The sequence below is a fragment of the Acartia tonsa genome, chromosome 9 (assembly GCF_053477335.1).
Source record: "Acartia tonsa isolate MP-2025a chromosome 9, ASM5347733v1, whole genome shotgun sequence".
NCBI classification, from domain to species: Eukaryota; Metazoa; Arthropoda; class Copepoda; order Calanoida; family Acartiidae; genus Acartia; species Acartia tonsa.
The window spans coordinates 18,330,519-18,357,002 of record NC_137268.1 but is presented as its reverse complement, the minus strand read 5'-3'; the positions used below and the strand labels follow the sequence as shown (position 1 = coordinate 18,357,002).

The window sequence follows — 26,484 nt, the reverse complement described above, 5'->3', positions numbered from 1 at the left end:
AAGCTAAGCTACTCTATAATCATATGTGTACTTATACAGAGTGATTCAGAATAAACTGAGTTTTCCGATTTTCTGATACAACCAATAGGAATATGGAAAAAAACAATTATAGGTTCTTGTTCTCTTTAAAAAATACATTAAACTTAGAAAAGGTGTTTTTAATATCTTTGAAAATAACGGTGCATTTTAGAGCATAAATATTTCAAAAGATGCATGTGATGCTTTTTCCTGTTAGAATTTTGTGCCTTAAGGTTGGTTTTAAAAAATTTATTCACTTGAAAACAATATCTTAACACGGCCAATAAAATTTTCTACCAATTACACTAGAAATTTTATCTAAAATTCCCTCATTGAAAACAAATATTCAGTTTTTTTTTTGTATACTTAATAAACATAACCTTAAAAAATGCTTATGTTCGTTCAACCCCACCCCTCATTTATTCCTATAATCCTTTAATTTGATTGACAGATTAAGATATAAACTCATAATTTATCCGTAATTTGTAATTAAATGCTTTTTTTTAAAGTTGAAACTTTAATAACTTTTTTGTCTTTAGAGATTTTTTTGTCAAATGAAAAGGATTTTTTTCTTTTAACTATTTAACCGACGTTATTAAAGAAGATTCTTTTACTGGAAATAAATCACAATCAAGAAATGTGAAAAAATGACAAATTGCATTTTCTTAAAAATGCTTTTGTGAGGAGCTAAAAAGCATTTCACCTTTAAAACTCATTAAGGTACTTTTCTTAGACCTTTTTTAAAACTAATATTGAAATTCTACAATTTTTTTATACATAATAGAAGAGTTTTTAATTTTTCTTGGACAACATATTTCACATAAAGCATTTTTGGAAACTATGTACCTATCATAGAGGCCGTATTTTTAGAGATAATGAAAAACACCTTTTATAAATTTGATGTACTTTTTTACAGAGAACAAGAACATATAATTGTTTTTTCTGTATTCCTTCTTGTTGTGTCAGAAAAACGAAAAACGCAGTTTTTTCTGAATCACCGTGTATATATTTTTTTGCATTTTTCATTCAATTAGTCATGTGAGAATCATTTTATCGATTTCAAACTTGGAATGGTGATTCCTGAAATAGTTAGGTACGCTTTTTATAGCGTAGTAACGCAATACCTGAATTTTTATAATATGCTGATTTTTATGTGATATAATTATCCTATAAGTCTCATTTTTGAAATACTGATTTCTTGGACAACAAAGTACAATGTTATAAGCGAGGCATCTCTATAATCAAGTCCAAACCTATATATATGCAGTTTTACAATAAATTTTTTTACAATTTATATAGACCTATACAGGTTATTCAGTTCTGACACTCTGCAATTGTTATTGTTCGTTTGTCTTTCTGTTCAGATTCGCTTTTAAGGATTTTGTTACCTTGTTTTAATGACGTTTATGAATAATTTTACTTCCGGGAGGAAGCCAAACATAAAAAAAAACAAGTATGAAATATCAAAATTATATATTAAAATGTACTTTTATATTCACTTACTTGGATGTTTTTTTCTTAAAACTTAAAAGTCGGGCCCCTTTAGCACCTTAATCGGTGAACGCCTCCCTCCTCTTCCCTCACCCCCCCCCCCCACCAGCTCCCATCAGAGCAAGGGGGCTAATAAACAATTTGCATGTCCCTTGTTTGATAATAAATTTCACTAGAACTAGAATTGAGTCAAAGTCAAATTTCGCTTCATTTACCCTTTTATTTAACAACCTTTGATTTTAGACCCTTTTTTACTTAAAATTTTTAAACGGCTTAAATTATTTCAGAAAATGTTTATCTTTATGTAAATTTTATATTAGAAATATCAAAACATAAATTTCGACGGCGGCAGCAGTACTTTGAAGCTTCCAACCACCGCAAACGTCGGTTGGCGTAAAAAACATTGCAGATTATTGGAAAAGCTTAAGTTTAAAATTTGAAGTCTTTAAGTCAAAATTTGCAGTCACAGAAGCCTTTTAAATTATTTGGAGACCTGGAGGATCAGGACCTACAGGAATATACCTGGAAACTAAAATTGACTAGAACATCTAAATTTCATAATTGGATGTACTAGTAAAGAATATTATTAGTACTTTGGTAACATTCAAACCACCCCACCCCACCTCCCCGACCGTTAAGGGTTAAAAGTTTGAAATTTGAGTATTGAAATCAACTACACGATAAATGTTCATATCCAAGGACATTCCAGCTTTTTATCTAGGAAATATCCATGTTGATAGCTCGCTTGAGGCAAACAGTTAAAGTTTAGAGGCAATTTCACTTTGGAAAATTAGGAAAACTCTTCCTGTGACCTTCCATGTCAAGAATAGTCATATATTCCAGCAGTGGGCGAGATCTTTCAAAGAAACATCCTGACACTTTGAAATAAGTATCATTTTTCCAACCTTTACCAAAATATCTTGATAAACTTGAAGCCTTATAATAGATTCTATGACAAAGACCAATTCTGATTTATTTGTTTATTAATTATTTTATCTTTAATAAGTAAAGCCTCTTTGCTTTTAGGGTGTGTATGTCCCTACCAAAAAAAGACATAAGATTCCTGTAAAAATAGGGTATTATAAATTATCAGATATAAGTGCGTACGTCCATTTTTAATGTATTTCATATGTGAGAAAGATATACATCCGATAAAACTTAAAGCATCCAAGAAAGCTGAAAAGTATACAAAAGATATATGTATCATATAAAAGAGGTTTCATGTATTTGTGTCATACAGACGAGTATGTCCTTGGTTCTAATGCAAAATTCAACAAGACACTAATTAATTAAAATTCTTGATTAAATTTACATTTGTCAAAATTATTTTATATATAAAGAAATGTCAAGTTCAATTTTGTCTATTCCAATACTGACTTTTGTAGCTTGGCCTTTACACAAATATTGATTAAAATTTCTTTTTAATAGTATTCTGCATATTTACACATTTTTAGGTCGAAGTGCCAAAAAAAATTTCAACTGAATTGTATTGAATTCAACTTATGTAAACAATTTATTTTTTTCATAGGTTTAGCGAACATTTTAATAATAGTAGTAAAAGACTATTTTTTTATGCATATTTCAACGTACTTTAATTATATCTTATGAGATAAAAAGAACACAAAAGATTTTTTGATAGGTTTTCATATCCTCCCCAAAGTAGATGCAAGAAAACTTCTCACGAAAAATATGGCGTTTTCCATTTTGTATATACAGATATAAAATGTGGCCGCCACCCCAAGGTCTATATCTGGATGAATGGTTCAACCTGTATTATCCTCCAGGTATAGATAAAAAAAATGACGTCATTCAATGATAGGCCAGTATACATTGTAATTGTTATAATTGATTTATTTATACTGGCCTCCTATTGGTTATTTTATTGTAGGAAGTCATTTTTTGGAGGCACTTTACGCTGTTTCGTTGTAAACCTTTCCAGGACCTTTAAGAAGCTACCCTGTAAAGTAGAACCAAATAGGTTCAGCGGTTCGCGAGATCCTTTGGTACTAACAAACTAATAGGCATCCTGTTACTTTATTATGAGGATATAAAAAATATGATTTCATCATTTTTAGTTATGAAAATTAAATTACATTTTATTTAAAGATCTTAAGAATTTAGAAAGTTAAATACCAGGAAACCTAAATACTTCTTTGTCATTCAAATAGATAGATAGATAGATATAGAGATTGTCACATAAAAACAAAAATACTTCTTTTCATAGGGGCGAAGCATGGTGATACTATGAAGGGAATGGATGATATAATTAATCCTCACTGGAAACAGTTTGAACCACAGGTATTGTTGTAAGGAGCGCAGCAATTCTATAGCTATTGAATTCCTAACATGCCTTAAACGCCAAAGAAATAGGGAAGGAAATAAGAATAAAATTCCATAGACAAATTGTTGGAAGAAATATAAAACATTGCTTAGAAGAATCCAGATTTCAAGTGATAAAGCACATCGCTCTCTGTAAATTACAATACAATATTATTTTGTACAAATATACACACATCTACAGACCAATGCATACACATACTCATATTTTTATGATATTTAAATTTTAAAATGAATTTAACTGACTAGCTAGCTTGTTTACTATTTTTTTACAGTTGGATTCTTTTTGCTGTGCTTCCAGTGGGCATGATTATCTTTGTCAATAATTAGTTGTCCTTTAACCTATTATAAAAAATTATAAATAATTTTCTCGTATTCATTCGAAACCGATTATTATCCTGTGGATAGGAACCGGTTCTCATCCATACGAAAAAACTGTATCTATCCTCGTATTATATCCAGTTTTCTACGAATATAAAAATATACAATCAAAAGATTAAAACCAGTTTTTTTTTGCCCGTGCCTTCGGCATCTCGGGGTTAAAATAACTGATTTTAATCTTATAATTGTACATTTCATATCCGCAGAAAGCTGTTTATAAATACGATGCGAGAAATAACTATTTAATCTTTTAGAATCCAACAATAAATTTATTGGTTGGGATAGCGTTCATATTTCTTCTAACTTTGAGTATCCTTGGCAATGGATGTGTTATCTATATTTTTAGTAAGGTAAACAAATTTTATCACAAATGCAGTAATCTTTATAATAATAAAGGTTTCGCCAGGTATCATTTTTTCAACATATTAGATGTAATTTCAACAACAACAAAAAACTTAATAAAAATATATTTAAAACGTCACTCTAGATTTTATGTTGGAATTATATAGCTTTATTTTCTGTCAAAGTCAAGACGGTCTGACAAAGTAAGTTATAAAGAAGCTTTTGTGACCAAAATGTTAATACATTTATCTATGCACCCCAAAACTTCGACAAGGATGAACAAATATAGATTGATTTATACCTCTTTCCCCCAGACAATATTTATATATGCAACCCGAAAAAATTTGAAAAATTAGGTAAATATCACAGGAAAATGTCAACAAAGACGGTAATTTTTTCGCTTATTTTTCAAAAAGTTGTGTAATAGCATTTAGTCAAATGCGCTTATTGAGTCAAACTGTTCTTAGTTTTGACCATTTCATATATATACATTTGGTAAAATCAACATCATTTTGACTTAATAAGCAATTTTGATAAACAGGAAATCACAACTTTACGTAAAATACGCGAAAAATGACCCCCTTTATCAATTATTGTCAAGTTTCAGAGAGATGATTGTAAATATATAATTTTTATTTAGACCCCAAAGCTGCAGACAAGCTCTAATGTATTTGTTATCAACTTGGCCTGTGCTGATTTATTCATGATGGTTACTCATGTAGGTCCTTTACTCATTAATTAAACTGTTTTTGAAACATTTTTGAAAAGGGTCTCAAAAATATATGTAGTATGACACCTGTATAATCACACTGCAGAGTATATCTTAATACCCCTTTAAATAAGGATAAAAAAAAACAATTTAAATTTACACCCCTTTATAAAAGTAACATTATCTGTGTCTGTATGTCTGTGTACAGAATGATCTCGCTACTTGCTGATTTGATATTGTTCTCCTTTACAGTGTTTTAAGAAAGGTTCATAAGTAATTAAGGGAGGGCACCGCCAACCTTCCAAGAGAAAGAACATCTAGAAAAAAATAAAGTGGGGGTATTCGACTTCCACACCCCTCTCTCCTCAAGAGCTCCTAGAGGATGTAATGTAATTAGTAGATGATAAAATAGTTACTATAACAAGTAATATATCCGCTATCGTGAATTTAAAACTTAACAGCAAACAGAAAAAATAAACAGACAAACTTATTTACCAGAGTGACTTTAATTGTTACTTGATGCAGAAATTACCTGGGAAGGAGGAGACATTGGACTGTAAAATACACTGATACCAAAGTTCTATGACCACGCTATCTTATTCGTTGGCCCAAAAACTTTGGGTACTTTTTTAAAATCTTGACTGGTAGGTTCCAAACTAGTAAATCTACAGAAGGGGTATTTTATTTGATTATGATTATATCGTAATTATGTCTCATACCTATATTTTTTTAGACAAAATGAATTGAAAATGATTGCTAAAATCGAAATATATCTTCATGTCTTAGAAAAGTGTATTTTTTTGAATAGGTTGAAAAACATACTAACTCTAAAATATATCGTAATTTGCAGTAAAAAAGGTATAGTCTTCGCTATTCTGTGTTTTAGGGCCTGCCAGTTGGAATTAACATTTTCCAGGATAGATTTTGGATGTGGGGACCCTTTGGTAAGTTTCATACTTGAATTAGAACCGGTTCTCAGCTAACTGAAAAATCATGTTTTGCTTCGTATTACCGCTAATTTTCCGCGAATATTAAAATTAAAATCATGAAATCCGTACCAGTTTTTTAGCTCCGATTTTCGGCCCCTTAGATCTGACAAAATTGGTTTTAATCTTATAATTTTTCATTTTAATATCCGCGGAGAGCTTTCTATAATATGACGCGATAAATATAAATTTAAATCTAATAAGCAAATTGATAAAAAGCACACAAACTTTTTTCAAATTCACCCCAAAAACATTTTATTACTTGTATGTCACTTTTATTTCAGCATGTAAAGTGTTTGCATTTTTTGGCGGGATTGCAGGAACCACTTGTATCATGACAATGGTTTTGATTGGGTATGACAGATGCAATGTTATCGTTGGGGGACTCGCGGCTAAAAGACTGTCCAAGAACAAGGTGATTTTTAACAAGACAAATTATACCCATAGAGAGCTTAGCATAACAAGATAACATCGTTTTTATGGGGTAGGATAGATGCATTGTAATAAAACATAAATTGACATTTGTTTAATTTAGTGATATTTATAGTAAGGTTTCAGTTTTTAAATTTTATGTCAGTGTTGGACTTCCATACGGTTGAACATACCCAATTTATAAAGTAGCTGCACTGCTTAAAATTCAATATCAAAACTAGAACTTGCGACTTCGCCCCCTAGAGGCATCTAGGGGCACTTAAGGTGGGGGGGAGGGTGAGTTATTTAATTAGTTTAAGTTTTAAAGAAAGAAAAAGTATAAAATAATGGTTGGGTGTTAACTTATTTCTAGGGGAGAATATCGGTTCACTGGTTAGCGAGATCCTTCGATACAGACAAAAAAAAGCCTACTATTTTATATAATAATAGGATAATAGGAAAGGAATCGCTGCGATACTTAATAGCCATACATAACTTTATAATACTTTAGGCTACACTGATGTGCTTAATACTATGGATCTATGCTACAGCCTCCAGTATTCCTCCATTTTTTGGCTGGGGTGCTTATGGACCTGAAGGACTTCTCATTACATGCAGTTATGATTATATTCTACCTGTAAGTCTATTTAATTTATCCTGATATATTATGTTAGTCTGTCTCTCAATTACCTTAAGTTTATTTTTACTTCAATCATGTGAAAAATCTGTAATGTAGTTTACTGTTCTTTTTTAGTCATACTCATTTAATCAGTTAATCTGGGCATGTTAGAATTGTCCTGTCGATTTTAATCTTTGGATGATCAATCCTGTAACATTTAGATGTGATTAAGATAGCATAGCATTTCCATAATCGTTACATTGTCCGTGCTGTCATTTGACTATTCTAATATTTACAACAATTTCAGTATGGTATAATTTTTTTATACAGCTGATTTTTGAAACAAGGGTTTATAGAACAACAAGGTACAATATTTGAAACAAAACATATAATTAAGTCCTGTAAATTTATGAATGTCCTTAAACAGAATCCTTTGGAATTTTGTAACAGGTTTATATACAATTGACCTTTGACTCTCTACAAGAGTAATATTTGTTCTATCGTTTTATTTCAGAGCTTCGCTTTCACTGATGTCGTTATTCTTGTTTGTATGTGTATAATTCAGGATTGGAATAGCAGAAGTTTTGTTCTCAGTACTTTGATTTCTCATTTCTGTTTTCCTCTGGTTCTCATCATTTGGTTCTATAGTAGGGTAGGTATAACCCAGCTCATCATACCAATAACGAAATTAATTCGGAAAAAATCACGAAACCTATACGCGTTTTTCAGCTGTCGTTGGGGGGCAACACATCGTAAAATTGACGACCTCTCCATTTGCCCCCCAAATATTATTTCGATTTATTTCGCTTGTTGTTTATACCTTATTCCTGGGTACAACCCGCGACCATGGCTCAACACGTAGCGCATCTTCTTGTTGTCGGGGATTTGACAGGTTCTAATCTCGGCCCAAACACCGAGTCAAGACTAAAGACTTTTGAAATAGTTTTTACTGTGGCTATGTCAGATGTCCGACATTAATAGTTAGAGTAGGGGGAATGCGTTGGCCCATAAACACTAAACAGGCACAAATTATTACCATGCAGAAGACGAAGTAGCTAAAACTAACTCAATCATTTAGAACCTGACCATCCTTTTGTGATATAAAGTAGATATTTATTAGATATATTCAAAGAAAAATCACATTTGGACGGACAGACAGACCAACAGACGTATATAAGAATTAAAACATAATTGGATTATGGGCATACAAAATAAATTATAAATGAGGATTACTTTAACAAAAGAAATACTGACGCACACATACACCTATAAAGTAGTTTCTCGTATTCATTCGAATCCGGTGGATAGGAACCGGTTCTCATCCATACGAAAAAAACTATGTCTAGCATCTTATTATATCCAGCTTTCTACGAATATAGAAATGTACAATCATAAGATTAAAACCAGTTTTTTTAGACGGTGCCTCCGGCACCCCGGGGCTAAAAAAACTAGTTTTAATCTTATAATTGTATATTCTATATCCGCGGAAAGCCGTTTATAATACGATACGAGAAATAACTATTCCAGTATGGCTACGAAACCGATTTCTATCTGCTAAAAAAGTCATGCTGAAAAATTATGTATAGCATTGAATTTCAGACAATTTTCCACGAATATTGAATAGAAACCATAAAAGTATTAAAAGTTTTGTTAGCCAGGGTCATCGGCTTCTTGATTCTATCAAAACAATCGTTTAAATCTTATAATTCTGCGGAATGCTGCCTATAAAATAAAATGCGATACATAACTGTTTAATAAGAAAATTTTGAATTGTTCTAGATTGTTCGAGCTGTAGTTAACCATGAGAAAGAGTTAAAATCTCAGGCGGCTAAAATGGGTGTAGAATCTCTTAAAACTTCCACTAATGATGAATCTACAGAAGTTAAAATAGCAAAGGTAATACATTTTTTAAGATATATAGGTTAATTTTTTATGACCATGTAATAAATCTATAAATAAAAATGTATAACCAGGCATCTACCTGAATCACCCTGATGTGAACTATTTTCGTCTGCTAGCAAATTGCTTTCTGCTTTTTGTGCCTACTTGGCTGTGTTAATTTTCCCGACGCTGTTGGTTGAATTTCAATGACCCAATTGAAAGGTGGCACAGTGTTCTCGGAGTAGAAACATTCAGATTATAAGCCCCCTTCCCCTCTATTTATTTTACTCTAACATCTAAGTAAAAACTATGAGGGGACGGTCAGTCATTTCAATCGCCCCCCTCCCCGCAAAAAAATAAGAATAAGCTTTGACCTGAAATCTATTAATTTCGTAAACTGTTTTTAACCACGTTAAGGACACTTGCAACCAGCCACAAAGAGTTCATTATTAAATTAGCGTTGTATAAACAAATCATAAGACCTAATTTTTAATGTTTAGGTTGCCATAACCCATGTATGCCTGTGGTTCTTTACCTGGGCACCTTATGCTTTTGTCGTATTTTTGGGACTTCTGAGAAAGTATCACCTATTGACTCCACTAGTCGCGGGACTTCCCTCTCTTTTGAGTAAGTACATATTCTTGGATGTGCTGAATTTTAATTCCCAAATGTGTACGCAGTTTCCGCGGTGTTTCCTCATACTATCTCAATATTTACTACTAGCTAAAAAAGCTTCAAACTTCAAAAAAAAAATATTTTGAAAATTAAAGTTTTAAATGTATATAAATCGTTTATACGTTAAAAATTTTGAAAGTTTGGAAGTTTGAAGCTTTTTTAGATAGTATTAAATATTGAGATAGGATGAGAAAACACCGCGGAAACTGCGTACATTTTGGAAATTAAAATTCAGCACATCTATTCTTGTTAGTTGTAAAGCTGCTCTATAATTCTATTAGCCAGTCTGTAATTTATGGTAATTAGGGATAATTTCTTCAGATTTCATTGAATATAGATATCTAATTATTCAGGCGAAGATTCCATTACTAATAGCTTTCTAAAGATATCTCTAACTAGATTATAAATAGCTTTTTCATTGGGTTTTAAATTTTTTATTTAAGTTAAGAATTTAAAATCAGGGTTCTAAAGGGATAAGACAATGGCTGATAAGTTAATGTACATAACCAATGATGATACACAAAGTCTGTAGATTACAATTAGTGTAATGACACTCAAATTAATAAACCAACCAATCAAAATTCAATTTAAGTCCCTAGAGTTTTAGAGCCAACGAATAAGAATGTTATATAAATTTGGGAACTAGTGTATTTAACAGCCCAATGTCACCTCCCTCCTTGATTAAAAATAGATTAATTACTACACAAAAAAAAGGTATTCAGCTTTATAATATTTTAGTTAAGACAACTAGCTCCATGAATCCTCTAGTGTTTGCAGCTTCACATCCCATGTACAGAGAGGCATTAGCTCAAACATTTCCTTGTCTAGGAATAGGTAAGCTAGAGGTCATGTTTTGGCAGGTACTAACAATAAAGTGTCATGTGAGACTTCATAAAAATACATCTAAATTCATCTCTTTTTTTAAAGGTTTCCTTTCACACTTCTCCTCTCATCCTTTCTTTTTAGATGTACTTTTTATGACGTCACACATGACAATGGATGTATCTCCACTTTTTTACTTAATTCATTCTAAAAAGTACTGTTATATTTACTAGTTTTATTGGTAAATGAGAGGAGACATAAGGATCTTTCCAGTATGGCTTCGAAACCGATTAATATCCGCTGGATTAGAACCGATTCTCTGCCATACTGAAAAATCATGTACATCATCATATTTCAGACAATTTTCCACAAATATTAAAATAAAAATCATAAAAATAATACAAGTTTTGTTAGCACGGGCATTCGGACACTCTGGTCTAACAAAACTGGTTCTAATCTTAAACTTTTTCATTTGACTATCCACGGAAAGTTGTCTACAATACGATTCGATAAATAACTATTCTAATCATAGAGTTAGTTGGCCAGAATTAACCAGATTAATCAGAAACGAGATAAAATAGTTTTAGTCAGCTTTGAGAATTTTTTATAGGTAAAAAAGAAGAAAAAAGTGCAGCAGATTCTAAAACAGAAGTTGCTCCTGCCTAATTAGTTACAATCACATGAATGTAAGGTATATCTATTTATAAAGATAGATATAGTTAAACGTTCTGAATATGTTCACCTGACCGCTAATGGATTTAAGATTTTGCTCTAATCAATTAAACATACAATTATAAGCACTTAAATAAATTGTACAATATAATATTTAAAAATGTACAAAATATTAAATGCTATTATTGACCATTGTATTGTAATTGTATTAAAAATTATAGTTTAAAAATATGTCTATGTTATGTATTATGTAGTACAAATAAATAATATGATTATATGAGCATTCAAATAATGTTTCTTGTATGAATTATCATCTCGCTAATTTTGAGTATGCCAGGTGCCCCTGATTAATTCTCCGTAAGAGGATCCTGGGATTAAGGGATGTATTGGTATTAAACACCTGATTATTAGACATCCAAACTATCTAACAATCTCCATTCTGCTGCAAATAGGAGGAGGTTGCGTGAATTGATAGGAGAATTAGAGACAACATGTTATTAAATCACACACTTTGGTTTGAACTCGAATTATCATATCCGTTACTTAGTGCATTACCACAGGGCTATAGTGCCCCCTACAGTTTTCTTTAATTTTATCTGTAATGCTATGGATTAAATGGGTTTTCTTTAGTGGACAATGGTTTTAACTAAAGGTTAGGCTTCTGTATTTCTTGTAGATAGAAAGATAAGTTAAAGGACCCCAACCTTATTTGGAAATAAATTTGTTATGTTATATTCCGTATTGCGTATCTACTGACGGTTAGGGCATCGTAGGTAAAGGCCTATTGAGAGTTAGACACAAGAAAAAGAATTACCCCATCCTCTTTTTAAATTTTTTTCGAAAATAAGGGGGAAGCGTTGAAACACAAAGTTAAAAATCCTGTACATAAAAAGAATCCCTTTCTCATCTATAGAAATTGCAAATGCGAATCTTACTTACGGACGCAAAGAGAATGTACAGTTATTCCTTTAATATGAGAAACCTTAGAAGAAGAAAAACTAAAACGAATACAGTGATATTGTTGTAGGCAATTTAATTATCATAAAATCAACCCATTTAATAAGGCTCATAAAGTGCTGGGAAAGTAAAGTTATCTCATAACCCGTGATCTTGGCTCAACACGTTGCGCATCCGCTCGTCGCCGGAGAGGTAATAGGTTCGAATCTCGGGCCGACAAAGCGTCATAACTAAAGACTTAATAGTGGATCCTACTGCTGCTATGTCAGGAGCAAGAAATAAATAGTAAGTATCGCATCCAATTATACGTGGATGATGCTCTGGATTCTCTAGATGATCACTTAAATCGAAGGAGAATCCCGCCCTTACGAGGTAATGGTAAAAAATATCTCATAGGGCGCGGCTGGGACATCCAAGGAGGGGTAAAAGTGTACCCCCCCCCCCCCCCTAATCAATTTGGTGTCGGCGTAGATTTAAAAAGCGTTTTTATAATCGTTACCAGAGTGCCCGTACGTCACTTTTTTAAACATGTTGAATTTTAACTGATTTTTTGAATACTGATTCCTATTACAATAAGGTACAATATTATAATCAAGTCCTAAAATTGTCAGTATGTCCTTAAACAGAGGTGAACTCGTAAAAAATTGCCTCACTAAAATCAGTGAGGCTCACTCAAAATTAGAGGGGATAATTTTGCCTCACTAAAATTTTAGTGAGGCAAATTGATTTTAGTGAGGCAAAAGTTTTTTTAAGAATTCACCTCGGTATTCTGTATTTAAGAATACTGTGGTTGAAACAAATTTTCTTATAATTTTGTCAAAACTTATATATCTATATTTTGTATATTCCGTTTGTCCTACTGTTTCAGAGCTTCGCTTTTATGGATGTTGTCATCCTTGTTTTGGAATATTTATTATCTAAACCTTGGAAGATCCTTTTAATGTACTGTATTTTATATAAAGATATTAATATTGCATTGGTAATTTATTATTCAGTTCCGGGAAATTCTAGGTCTTCTCTAAAAACATAAAAACAAGGATGACAACATCCATAGAAACGAAGATCTGAAATGGTAGGACAAACGTACATTAACACTTGTAGAGTGTCAAAGCTGAATTATCAGAATATAAATGTATAAGTAAAAACAATATTGTAAATAATTTTGTTTCTAAACTCCATACATAGATGATACTGTTTAAGGACATACTTACATTTTTAGGACTTGATTATAGTAATTTTTCGCTTATAACATTGTACCTTGTTGTATTAAGAATCAGTATTCAAAAAATCAGATAAATCGGATAAATTTAACATACAAAAATTTTTTATAAAAAAAAACTAAAAAATCAGCAAGTTTTAAATGGAAGTACGGACTTTTTGGTAACGATTATAGAGTTGCTAAATCGTACCTAACTGTTATATGAATCAACATGCTAAGTTTGAAATCGATAGGACAATTCTAACCTGTTTGAATTAACGAAAATAGCTAACCGTTATGGACGTATGGACCGAACCTAATTATAGGAAAGCTTCGCTTTTAAAAACATGTAGGTAAGTAATAATGCATTACATTTTAATAGATCAATAAAATCAAGTCATTTTGTAAATCGAACTATTATAAATAGATAGAAAGGTGGTTAAATAAACATTTAAAAGATATTTCATAAAATATAAAAATTTTAATTTTAATTAAGTGTAATCAAAAGGAAAAAAACACATCTCGTATTTATTTTGTAATGAGGAAGTTGAATGAAAAGAACATTGGACTGTAAATATTATTGGTACCCAAGATTTTATAATTACGATATCTTATTCACCAGTATTAACACTTCTAATACTTTTATTGAATTTTGTAGTAGGGCCCAAAGTTTCAATCGGTAAAGAAAATGGATAATTTTGTCCAGCATTATTGGGGATGTATATTAATTCATCATCCATTGAGATCCCTGAACAGTTGGATTAATCAATATTTTGCTAAAATTTTTACTTGATATTTGCTGGATTCTAAGGTAACCAGTTCAATTCATTGACTGGAAAAAGAGAAAGATCATCGAAAGAAAATTGAATCTTGTCCAACTTGACAAATTAAATTTTCTTGTAATATGTACTAAAGGTTGCACTCGAAGAGCTGGCAAGAGTCATGTGTGACGTCACAAAAATACGTCTAAAAAAGGAGGGATGAGAGGAGAAGTGGGAAAGGAAACCCCTAAAAAAGTTATGGAAAATAGATGTATTTTTATGACGTCACACTTTCTTTGCAAATATGTGCATATACAATTATATGGAAACTATTTTTCTGCATATGTAATTCATGATCATCATTGAGTTCAAATATATTACTTTTGCATTGAAAAATAAAATGCATAAGAACTACATTGCAGTTTAATCATGTGAGTTACTCAATCTACAAACCCGCGACCGTGGCTCAACACTTAGCATATTCGCTCGTCGTCAAGAGGTGATATGCTCGAATCTCGGCTTAAACCCGCGTCATAATTTAAGACGTTACAAATGGTTCCTACTGCTACTATGTCAGGTTCGTGACATAATAGTTAGAGTAGGGGGAATGCCTTGGCCCAAAACAGGCGCAACTCATGACCATGAACAGTTAAGACAACTCAGACAAAGATCGTGCAATCAAAGAGTTGGTTGTCTGGTTGGTGTTACTTAACCAAATACCTAGGGTGTTTGGACAGAAAAGAAGACATTTGGCTCCCCTTAGTTATCCTAGGTTGTTGGACCTTGCGTTTAAGTGCCGCGGACAGCATCACCGCCCGTTTGAGGTAATTCATGACGAACTCAATCTACAAAAATGTCTATGATATGTAAATTTGTTTAGGGTTAGAAATTATGTCTGTTTAACAGGTCTTGTTATGTTTTAAAGTTGTTTTATATTTCGTTAGCTTCGCTTCTTATTGATGTTGTCATCTTTGTTATATTTTATTTAAATGCCATTGTCCTATTCCTAAATCAATTTCAATATTAGATAATAATTATATAGCATCCCTAGTAAGTATATGTAATCCTATATCAAGATGAAACCTTTACATATAATTTAATGCATGTCTTTAGTATAAATTGATTGTATATTAGAATTATTGCTTTAGTTTATTCCGAGAGGCAGTACAAAATATTATCAGAAATAAGAATGACATCATCCATAAAAGCGAATGCTGAAAATGAATGACAAACGAACATTAACGCTTGTAGAATGTCAAAACTGAATAAGCAGAATATTAATGCATAAGTATGGACAAAATTGTAAGTAAATTTGTTGCAAAACTGCTTAAATACATGATACTGTTTAAGGACATACTTACATTTTTAGGGCTTTATTATAGAGACACTTAGCTTATAAAATTGTACCTTGTTGTAATAGAAATCAGTATACCAAAAATCAGATGATTCGAATAATTTTAACATACAAAAATTTGTTGTCAAAAATTTAAAAATCAACATATTTTAAATGGACGTACGGACTTTCTGGTAACGATTATAGATATGCTGCGCTTTCTAAGTTGTACCTAACTGTTATAGGAATCATCATGCAAAGTTTGAAATCGATAGGACAATTCTAACCTGTTTAATTTAACGAAAATCGCTAATTGTAACGGACGTACATCGGACGGACGGACCGACCCTAATTACAGTAAAGCTTCGCTTTAAAAACAAGAATGACAAATTCCATATGGGGTAAGAAAACAATAAAGCAGCAATTTTACAGTTAAAATTCTTTTGTTAGAAACCTAAACAACTTTCTGAAAAACATTAAAATGTTTGATTTTTTGTTGGTTTATTCAAATTTTCAAAAATGAATAACAAATTACGAATAAAATCTTATTTTTTGGGTTAAATGTGAAAATGACTGTACAATCATTCAATTAATGTTTTTTTTAACTTAACATAGCATTTGATACTTTTTTTAAAAACCAAGACAGAAATGATCCAATGATGATACACAAAATTACTCCTTTTATAGATTACAATTATTGGTTGAAAAAATTGGATACTCAACTAAATGAATTAAAATTCAACAAAAGTCCCCAAAGTTATTAAGCCAAGGAATAATAAACGTTACTATAAGACTTTGGGCACTAGTGTAATAAACAGCCCAATGTCCCCTCCCTCCCTGGTAAAATATTAAATGTAAAAAGTATTTGTTAATTAGAACTAAAATGTGGCCACCGCCGGCTGGAGCTTACCTGGACGAATATTTTAACCTTCACTATCCAGCAAGTAGGTTACAGTTAAACCAGCGACCGTGGCTCAACACGTAGCGCATCCGCTCTTCGTCCGGAAGGTGAAAGGTTCGAATCTCGGCCAGACACCGCGTCATAACTAAAGATAAAAATGATCTCTACTGCTGCTATATCAGGTGCGCGACATTAATTGTTATAGCAGGGGGAATGACTTGACATGGACAGCCAGGACTTCTCGCACATACGTCGTGCAATCAAAGGGTTGGATGTCTGTTGGATGTAACTTAACCTAATATCCTTGGGTGTCGCATCTCATTACAATGATGCTCTGGATTCTCTAAATGATCACTTAAAATTTGAATGAGAATCCCGCCCTCACAGGGAGGTAAGTTAAGAAAGCTATATTACATTTATTTCTTGTCCTTTACATTGGTACTAGTGGCTGCGCACCTAGAGGCTCTGTATTGGAAGATTGAGAAAATATCTTAAAACCATACCTAGACTTTAATCTTAAAAAAATGAAATAGCCTAAAACCACTCCTGGACCTATGCGAAGTTTTCCTGAACTGGAGAACTTAATCGATTCAGCAATTAATAAAACCTTAAGCTAGAGATAAAAAAACCTTACTACTTTATATAATAGGATGTAGGATGTTCAGGAATCTTTTTATAGAGCCTTTAAAAAATGACGTCATATAATACAAATTACCAATAGCATGCCAGTATATATTTTAATTGATCATTGGTAGGTTAGTTTGACGTACTTTTTTATAGGCATTTCAAAAAGCTTACAATTAGAAGGCTGGGGTGCTAAAAGTTTGGGATGAAGGAAAGAAACGAAGTAGCGGGGTTCCGTGGTATTTTCACAGTAGCTTTTCTCCTATTTTCAGCCCCTGTGGGTAGCTTTAACCCATCGGGGCAATTATTATCATTTACTTAACCTTAAATAAGCTACTTTGAAAATACGACAAAAGGCGCTTTATCGATCTTCCCATGATCCAAAGATTGTTTTATTAAGATGTAAGGCATGGCGACAGTCTAGAACCTGGATTGGATGAAATTTTAGATCCGCATTGGGTTCAATACCCACCCCAGGTTAGACATTTTTTATCTATCTATCAAGGAATCTGAAGGGATATGACAATAGAAAACAAAATTATTAGTTTTACCAATAATAATAAACAAAATACCCTGTCAGTAGATTAGAATTATTACTTGAAAAGTTGAAAAGTTAATACCCTGCTGCTTTGAAACATCCAATTAAAATTGTATTAAATTTAATCTTTTATTAATATTTTTCTATGGGAGATTTCTCTTGGGAGGGGGTTGGTATAATCCCCCAAAATAAAACTTTCCAAAACTTTGAGAAGCTACCCTATAAAGGAGAACCATATGGGTTTAGTGGTTAGCGATTCATAATACTTCCCAAGACCTTTGAGAAGCTACCCTGTAAAAGAGAACCATATGGGTAAAGTGGTTACCGGGATCCTTTTACTCGATTACAAAGATAATATACATATGTTTTTTTATTGATTAGAACCCGATTATAAATCTACTGGTTGGAGTTGCCATGATTTTACTGTTGTTTATGAGCATTCTTGGAAATGGATGTGTGTTGTACATTTTTCTTAAGGTAATCTTTTTATATTAAGTAGTAAGTTTTTTTTGTATGAAGCTTAAGATTTAATTAATTTTATTAATTACTTAACCAATTGTGATCTCCAGTCTAGGAAATCTTTATAAAAGTCCTGGGAAGGTTTTAGGCTATTTTATTATTAATTCTATTGAGAGTGATTTTATTCTATTTTTCTTTCCATCACTTTACCTTCGAATAAAGAGCACCTAGATGCTTTTTCTAGTTAAAATTGTTAAGATAATTTGCCATAATGCCTCCACGAATTTTATACAGACCAACATACCAAGAGAGTATTTAAATGAATTTTTCGGATACTAGTTGTAGTAAAGAACATTTTTTGCCTCCCCCTCAACTATAGTATTAGTTGATTTTCATTTTTTTAATATCAATTCTAGCTCATACATGAGACAAAATCTTAAAATGGTAATTTCTGCTCTTTTTTCGGAAAAACTTCGTCTTCTTTAAATGATTAAAATTTTCTCTAGCGAAATTCTCTACAAAGTGTTCGGAAAAAAAGCCGCTTGACATCATAAAACGGTAAAGATGAGAGGAGAGGTGGGAAAGGAAACCCCTTAAAAAGAGATGGATCTATTGACGTCACACGGCTCATTTTTTCGGACAATTTATGGATTTTCTTGTTGTTATGTTTAGACAGAAAAGTTGAGAACCTCATCCAATGTATTTGTAATCAATTTGGCTCTTTCTGATCTTATTATGATGTTAACTCATGTAAGTACATATTCTTTTATTTTCTAAGTGATCTCATAGTTATTTATCGCATCGTATCATAGACAGCTTTACGCAGATTTAAAATGAAAATTATAAGATTAAAACAAACTTTGTAAGACCTGAAGGTTGAAGGCCTGGGCTAACAAAACTAGTAATGATTTTCAAATTTTTATTTAGATATTCATGGGAAATTGTATGTTATTCGATGCTATACATGCTTTTTCAGTATGTCTGATAACAGGTTCTAATCCAGCAGATATAAAATGGTTTCAAAGTCATACTAGAAATGACAAGACTAAAAGATAAAAAAATATTAATTATGGTCTAGTATCGAATTTGATTTACTCTTTTAAAAATATAAATTACTTGCATTTTATACTAATATGCAATAATTTAGGGTCTGCCTGTTGGAATAAATATTTTCATCAAAAGATACTGGATGTGGGGTGTTCAAAGTAAGTTTTTTTTTATTTGGATACGATACTCCAACGCCTACTTTTTTATATTAGGTTAAGTAACATCTAACAGACAACCAACCATTTGATTTCATGACCTTTTTCTGAAAGACTGTGCCTGGTAATAAGTTGTACCTGTTTATGGTTCAAGCCATTCCCCCTAGCCTCACTGTTAGTGTCACGTGTCAAACATAGTGGCAGAAAAAAAAACATTGTTAATGTCTCTACTATGACGTGGTGTATATCAGACTCGAACCCGATTACTAAGTAAATGTTTGTTAAATGCAATCTTTTATTTTTAGATTGTAAGATCTTCGCCTTTCTTGGAGGTAAATATATTTGAATGCAATTATGATTTTTAAAAAATAAATTACACTTTTTAAGCTACTATCATTTTTAAAAGTACATGATTTAATCTTGCAAGAAAGTAAGGTTATACGAATATTTTTTGGGTTGTCCATCAATAATTTTTGAGCTTCGCTACTTATTAATGTAGACATCCTTGTTCTTGTTTAACTGTGTTTAAAATTTTCAGGAATAACCGGAACCGTATCAATAATGTCAATGGTATTAATTGGGTATGACCGCTGTAATGTTATTGTCGGTGGTTTGACCGCCAAGAGAATCAGCAAGAAGAAGGTGAGCAAGATTTAGTAGTTATACCCATGCTGTTTATTACGCTAGTCCCCAAAATTTTATGATTCCGTTTTCTTATTCGTTGGCTTAACAACTTTGGAGACCTCAGTGAATTTGATTTGTTGATTGATTAAGTTCAAATGTTTCAAGCAATAATCTTAATCTACAGAATGGGTAATTTTGTGTATCATCATTGGGGATGTACATTAATTTATCCGTAATTGTCTTGTCCATTTAGATCCCTGAAATATCCGGGATATAAAGGTAGCTTAAAACCATCCCTAGACATAAAAGTAAAGAATGAATTAGCCTAAAAACATCTCAGGACCTAATTAGGAGCCTCACTGTAAAGGAGAACCACATCGGTTCAGTGAATATCGAGATCCTTTGCTACAGACAAAAAAAAGATTACTACTTTAAAATTATAGGATATATTGAACTTTTATCTTATAAAACAGTGAAGACGTGAAGACAAAAAGATTGTGTTTAGGTGTATTAATCTATAGTTCTTTATGCCAGGCTGTCATGATGGTTCTGGCGTTATGGAGCTATGCCACCGTGTCTGCTATGGGACCTTTCTTTGGTTGGGGACATTATGGTCTCGAGGGTCTTCTCATTACATGCAGCTATGATTATATTAAAAAGGTCAGTTTATACTTAAAACAATAAAGTATCAATAAAAAATGTAAAAATTATTTTTAAATTAATTAACGTGTATTAATAGGTATTTTTATTTAAATTTGAAGATTTTAAGTCAAGGTATAAATAGAAAATGATATTCGAAATACATTTGATTACCCCCCTTCTCCCAACATCAAAAGGTTGGACGTCATCGAAAAAGAATATTAACACATGGATTTCTAAAAACATTTGCAAAAAGAAATTAGAAAATAACATTTTAATGCGGTAAATGTTTTCAATATTTACTTTAAATGTAATTACTAGCGGATGAGCCGTGTCCTACCAAATCCTTATGCTTTAGACAAAAATAAACCTTACTAATTAAAATCATAGGATAGCTTTATTGTGCATTTTTGAATTTAGGGTATAATTTTGTTTCAGGATTTTGTAAACCAGAGTTTTATCCTGTACACTCTGATAACACATTTCCTGATTCCAATGTGCTTTGTTATCTACTTCTATGCCAAGGTCAGGATATTCGTTTTTGCAACAGAGTTTGAAATCAATAGGACAATTCTAACATGTCTAAATATATAAAATGAGCTAATTGTTCTAGCAAACTGACGGATATACCCTTATTATGGAAAAGGTCAAATTCTTATAGTAAAGTATCAGAATGTCTATCTGTCTGTCTGTTTTTTGTTCCTACCGAATTATCACGCTAACCCCTGAACCGATGTGGTTCTCATTTACTGGGTAATTTCTTTTTAATAGGTCCTGAGAATGTTCATAACCACCTTATGAAGAGGAATCGCCCCCTTACCCCCCCCCCCCCCAAAAAAAAAATATTTTTAAACAAAAATTAGAAATGGGGGAGGGTTGATTGACCCCCCTACCCCCACCCTAAAAAGGTGTGTAGCTGCTAGGAAACCAATAATTGTTTATTTAGATAACCAGAGCTGTGGTAGTGCACGAAGCAGAGTTGCGGAGTCAGGCAAAGAAAATGGGAGTTGATTCTATTAAACAAGCAAATTCAAATGAAAATGCTGAATTTAAGATAGCTAAGGTAAAAATAAAATTATCTAGCGTTCATAGTCTAACAATTGTGATGGGTTATTTTCATTTTTTGGACTGCTGTGAATAGTTTTTTAGGCAAATAAGTTAGGGATGGTTTATTTAAGAATTGTTGCCTAAGTTAAAACGTCACCAATTTCTAATGAAATTGGCATATGCTGAAAAAGCTTGAGTGTTCTCTGTATATTTACTGTGCTACATTTAATTATTTTTTTACTAAAGTTGTTGTTAAGTTGTTTTCCATTGATGTCTTTTTTACAGGAAACAGCGTAAAGTGCTGCCAAAAAATGACGTCATACAATACAAGTGACCAATGAGAGGCCAGTATAAATCTTACCATTGGTCAATTACAATTCAAACTGGCCTATAATTGGTACTATGAATTGTATGACGTCATTTTTTGGAGGCACTTTGCTCTGTTTCTTTTTACAGCCATGAGTAATAATTCTTCTTTTTCATATAAACTACTAAAAAATATATTTTTTTAGGTTGCCATGACAAATGTTCTTCTCTGGATAGGAAAAATCATCATTTCAATAATTTGTTTTAAAAAGAAATCCTAATAATAAAGGAAAAGGATATTTGTGTGTCTGTCTGTTTGTACCGAAATATCTCGCTAACTACTGACCTGCTATGGTTCTCCATTATATACAGGCTAGCTTCTCATTTAATTTTATAGGAAAGGTTTATAAATATTTTGAGGAAGGGAACCTACACCCTCCCTAGGTAAATTGTAAAAGAAACCTAAACTTTATTAATTACCCCATATTTTTGGGTAAATAGCTGATCTCAACAATAAAGATTAAGAAGTAAACAAACATATTACGTGCCATTAAAGGCCTCTAGTGTCGTAACCGCTTAATGTTAAAATATAATATTAAACTATGTAGGATGCTCATTACTTAAGATCAACATACATAAGCCAACTCTCAATGTTGGATACTCCTTATTAGACAAAATAGGTCTTTTGTCAATACTTTAATTGGGTCAATATTTGAACACATGACCTTTCAAAAAACAAAAAGGTTGCTCTTATTTCCACAACAAATAGTAGATAAATAATAAGCAATCTAATTTAAAATAATGTCTCATTAAATTTACAAAGATATTTTACAAAATAATTTTTTTACATTAATAAATGGTATGCATAAAAATATTACATCAGAATATATAACTTTAAACCGTAGCATTAACATAAGTTTAGAATAAATTTAGTAAAATTTATCGCATAGTATTATAAACAGCTTTCAGCGGATATTAAAATTCTAACATAAAATGTATTAATTTTATGAGTCTTATTTTAATATCCGTGGAAAATTGTGTGTAATACGATGCTTTACATGATTTTTCAATATGGCTGAGAATCGGTTCTAATGCAGTGGATATTAATCGGTTTCGAAGCCATACTAGAAAATAAAAGTGGAAATCCTGCGGAAAGAAACCTCTTGTTATTCTATGCAACAAAAACTAAAAAAATTATGATTTCTGCTGCTTTGTCAGGCACTTGGTGTCCATACACCATAGTTGTGCTGATAGGACTTACTGGAAATTATGCAACTCTCACACCTTTAGTTGCTGGCATGCCGTCTTTACTAGGTAAGTTAAGATCTTGAATACCCATATCTTAATTATTCTGTATTCAATTTAATGAATATAATTTCAATAGTCAGAGAATATTATAATTTATTTATCAATGAAGCAGCTTATAGTGACTATGAAAAAATTACAACATAAAATACAAATGACCAATGATAGACCATTATACATTTTAACTGACCAATAGTAAAATGTATACTGGGCTGGCCTATCTTTGGTCATAAGAATTGTGTGACCTCATTTTTTATAAGCACTATCTATATGCTGCTCCTTTATTAATCACAATATTTATTTTAGAATATTTTGAATGTATAATTTTCTTTTTATTAGTGAAGACAACATCCTCTCTGAATCCTTTGGTATTCGCAGTGGCCCATCCAGGTTACAGGGAGGCAATGGCGGAGAATTTACCTTGTCTTGGAATTGGTAAATATTGAACCTAATAAATAATCCTTTAAAATCCTTGAGATAAAGTTAAAGGATCTCTGTCTGTGTGTGTGTGCACTGAAGGATCTCGCTAACCACTAAACCGATATAGTTCTCCTTTACAGGGTAGCTTCTCATGGGTCTTAGGAAGGTTTATAAGGGAAAAATAACCCATCCAATTTTTTTTCAATTACAATTGAAAGTAGGGGGGGGGGGGGTCTCCCCCTCTGAAGAAACATAAAAGAACAATTAAGTCCATAATATACATAGCTAACAATTCTGATAGCATTTATCTCTAAAATGTTTTTTTTTAAACACTAAAATTTGACATTGCAGACATATTTGATTTTAAAAATCTTTATTTACATCTATGTATAAAGATGGAATATATAATTATTACCATCTAATTTCACAACCCCCTGAATGTCAAAACGTAAAAATATTATAGAATTTTAATAGTTAATTAAAGTCACTGAAACATATTTTTAAAATCAAAGCTTTCCTATAATTAGGGTCCGTACGTCCGTCCGTAACGATTAACTCTTTTCGTTAATTTAGATATCTTAGAATTGTCCTATCAATTTCAAACTTTGCATGTTGATTCCTATAACAGTTAGATTTAATTTAGAAAGGTTAGCATATCTATAATCGTTACCAGTAAATCCAAACGTCCATTTAAAACATGTTGATTTTTAATTAATCTTTTTGACAACAATTTTTCATATAAAATATTTATCCTATTTATCTGATTTTGGAATACTAATTCCTATTACAACAAGATTCAATGTAATAAGAGAAGTATCTCTATAATAAAGTCTTAAAACTGTAAGTATGTCCTAAAACAGTATTCTGTATCTAAGCCATTTTTGAACAAATTTACTTACATTTTTGTTTCGACTCATTCATTTATATTCTGCTTTTTCAGTTCTGACACTTTACAAGTGTAAATATTCGTTTGTCTGCAAAATAAAAAAAAAACACTTCTAATATGATTTGAAATTTGGGGTATAGTCCTTTCCACGACATCCCTCCATAAGGAGCGATTCTTCGTATTTTTCACAGTAGCTTTTCTCCTATTTCTAGCCCCTGCAGGGGGCTCTAACCCTGCGGGGCCAATTACCTAACCCTGTGGGGCAATCATCTAACACAATATAACCTAACCTAAAATAACCTATAAAAAGCCATTTTAAAAATACGACTAATCGCTCCTTATGGATGGATGTCGTGGAAAAATACCCGAAATTTGTTTTGATATAGGTGTTAGAGATGTGAAGAAAGGACTAGCCAATGGAAGTCAAACAGTGGCTGCTTCCACTTAGAGAACAAGAAATCTGTCTTTCCTAGACATATTATTTCTGTTCTGAGCCATACTGAAAATATATATAAATCAGTATTATCGCATTTTAGACAGCTTTCCGTGGCCCCTCAAGGCTAACAAAACAGGTTAAAATTTTATGTATTTCAATCTAATATTCGTAGAAAATTGTGTGTAATGCGATGCTAAACATGATTTTTCAGTATGGCTGAGAACCAGTTCTTTTCCGCCATACTGGAAATATTTATATGATATTTTGTACTAGAATTAATTGAATAATTATCCAGTAAAAATTGTATATATCTTTTTCTACATATATGTGAAGTGATGTGAAGTGATGTGAATGTATTTTGATATGTAAATTGTATATGCTATGAATATTAAAATATCATTAATAAATATAAGCTCTTTAATATACAGATTTATGATTTATCTTTTTTATTAAAAAAATCAAAATGTAATTGTTTTATGACTTAAACAGAAAACAAGCTGAGCAAGACTTACTTTGCCTGAGCCAAAATTTTTTTTTAAAAACGTTATATACAAAAAAATAATATACTTTTTTTATGATCTGTTATACTCTGAGAGAGGAAGGATTGTAGAACAATTTAACCATAGTTGTCCTTCCCATAGAATAAGGAGGAATAGAAATGAAAACCCTAAATATTTCTGGGAAATTTGAAGGAATCTTTGACTTGCGCAGTAAAGACAATAATGATAAAGTACAAATCACAATGGATGGGAGACCAGTTACGTGCACGCCGTCCATCCTGCACCGTGCATCAATGATCCTAGGAGCTACACCAGAAGAGTCCTACTGTGCTGGAAAGGTCCTAGGGTAGATGCCAGACTGAATTCTGGTCACTTCCCCCAGTTCAGGGGGTTTGGGTGGGGCTAACAATCCCTCCCTAGAAAAAACCTGCTTATGTTCAACCCGCACAAAGTAATGACCAATTTAACTTTGGGCTCGGGAACGAAGTAGAGGTTGGAAACAACAATATGATGTTTGGCTGGGAAACCGCTAACGGACCAGTCAGGCGGATGATTCTGAATTCCCGCAGACCAGCAAAAATTTGCACCTGGAATGTTCGGACAATGTTTCAGTCAGGCCAGACAGAAAACATTTGCCGAGAAATGCTAAAAGCCAAGGTTGACATCCTGGCTATCACCGAATCAAGGTGGACAAACAATGGAGAGTTTAAACATCATTCTGGCTTGAAAATACTATACTCAGGTCATATGAATGAGGATCTAGGCCATAATCAAGGGGTGGCTCTTATGCTGACCAAGCAAGCAGAGCAGGCCATGACAAGTTGGCAACCCCATGGTCCTAGAATTATGGAGGCTTATTTCAAATCCTCAGTTAAAAACATCAAACTGAGAATTATAGTAGCATATGCTCCTACAGAACAAGCAAATACAGAGGTCAAAAACGAATTTTATGACCAGCTTGACTCTGTATTTAAAAATGGTCATAAAGAAAAGGATCTGACCAT

The 26,484-nt window shown here is 32.0% G+C and overlaps 2 protein-coding genes across 2 annotated transcripts; both read left to right on the top strand.

Moving 5' to 3' along the window:
* The first annotated feature begins 3,194 nt into the window (after window positions 1–3,194).
* LOC145328380 (compound eye opsin BCRH2-like) lies at window positions 3,195–11,636 on the top strand. The gene is made up of 12 exons (XM_080172013.1): window positions 3,195–3,293; window positions 3,734–3,807; window positions 4,482–4,577; window positions 5,210–5,287; window positions 6,165–6,222; window positions 6,549–6,679; window positions 7,187–7,312; window positions 7,860–7,946; window positions 9,074–9,190; window positions 9,676–9,802; window positions 10,589–10,684; window positions 11,283–11,636. The coding sequence occupies exons 1-12, from the start codon at window positions 3,233–3,235 to the stop codon at window positions 11,336–11,338; spliced, it is 1,107 nt and encodes a 368-aa protein (XP_080028139.1). The 5' UTR covers window positions 3,195–3,232; the 3' UTR covers window positions 11,339–11,636.
* Window positions 11,637–16,473: 4,837 nt separating this feature from the next.
* Window positions 16,474–25,403, top strand: LOC145328379 (compound eye opsin BCRH2-like). Its single transcript, XM_080172012.1, has 14 exons — window positions 16,474–16,537; window positions 17,519–17,595; window positions 18,038–18,133; window positions 18,788–18,865; window positions 19,263–19,320; window positions 19,623–19,649; window positions 19,856–19,959; window positions 20,476–20,601; window positions 21,019–21,105; window positions 21,527–21,643; window positions 22,140–22,171; window positions 23,153–23,247; window positions 23,578–23,673; window positions 24,931–25,403. Exons 1-14 carry the CDS (start codon window positions 16,477–16,479, stop codon window positions 24,990–24,992), a joined length of 1,116 nt encoding a protein of 371 aa, XP_080028138.1. The 5' UTR covers window positions 16,474–16,476; the 3' UTR covers window positions 24,993–25,403.
* The last annotated feature ends 1,081 nt before the right edge of the window (window positions 25,404–26,484 follow it).

Bases quoted from the DNA above. Each gene is read 5' to 3' on its own strand.
- LOC145328380 (XM_080172013.1), top strand. From the start codon at position 3,233: ATGTGGCCGCCACCCCAAGGTCTATATCTGGATGAATGGTTCAACCTG. The intron at 3,294-3,733 runs GTATAGATAAAA...TTCTTTTCATAG, and splicing joins CAACCTGTATTATCCTCCAG to GGGCGAAGCATGGTGATACT. The intron at 3,808-4,481 runs GTATTGTTGTAA...TTAATCTTTTAG, and splicing joins GGAAACAGTTTGAACCACAG to AATCCAACAATAAATTTATT.
- LOC145328379 (XM_080172012.1), top strand. From the start codon at position 16,477: ATGTGGCCACCGCCGGCTGGAGCTTACCTGGACGAATATTTTAACCTT. The intron at 18,866-19,262 runs GTAAGTACATAT...GCAATAATTTAG, and splicing joins TTATTATGATGTTAACTCAT to GGTCTGCCTGTTGGAATAAA. The intron at 19,960-20,475 runs GTGAGCAAGATT...TCTTTATGCCAG, and splicing joins AGAGAATCAGCAAGAAGAAG to GCTGTCATGATGGTTCTGGC.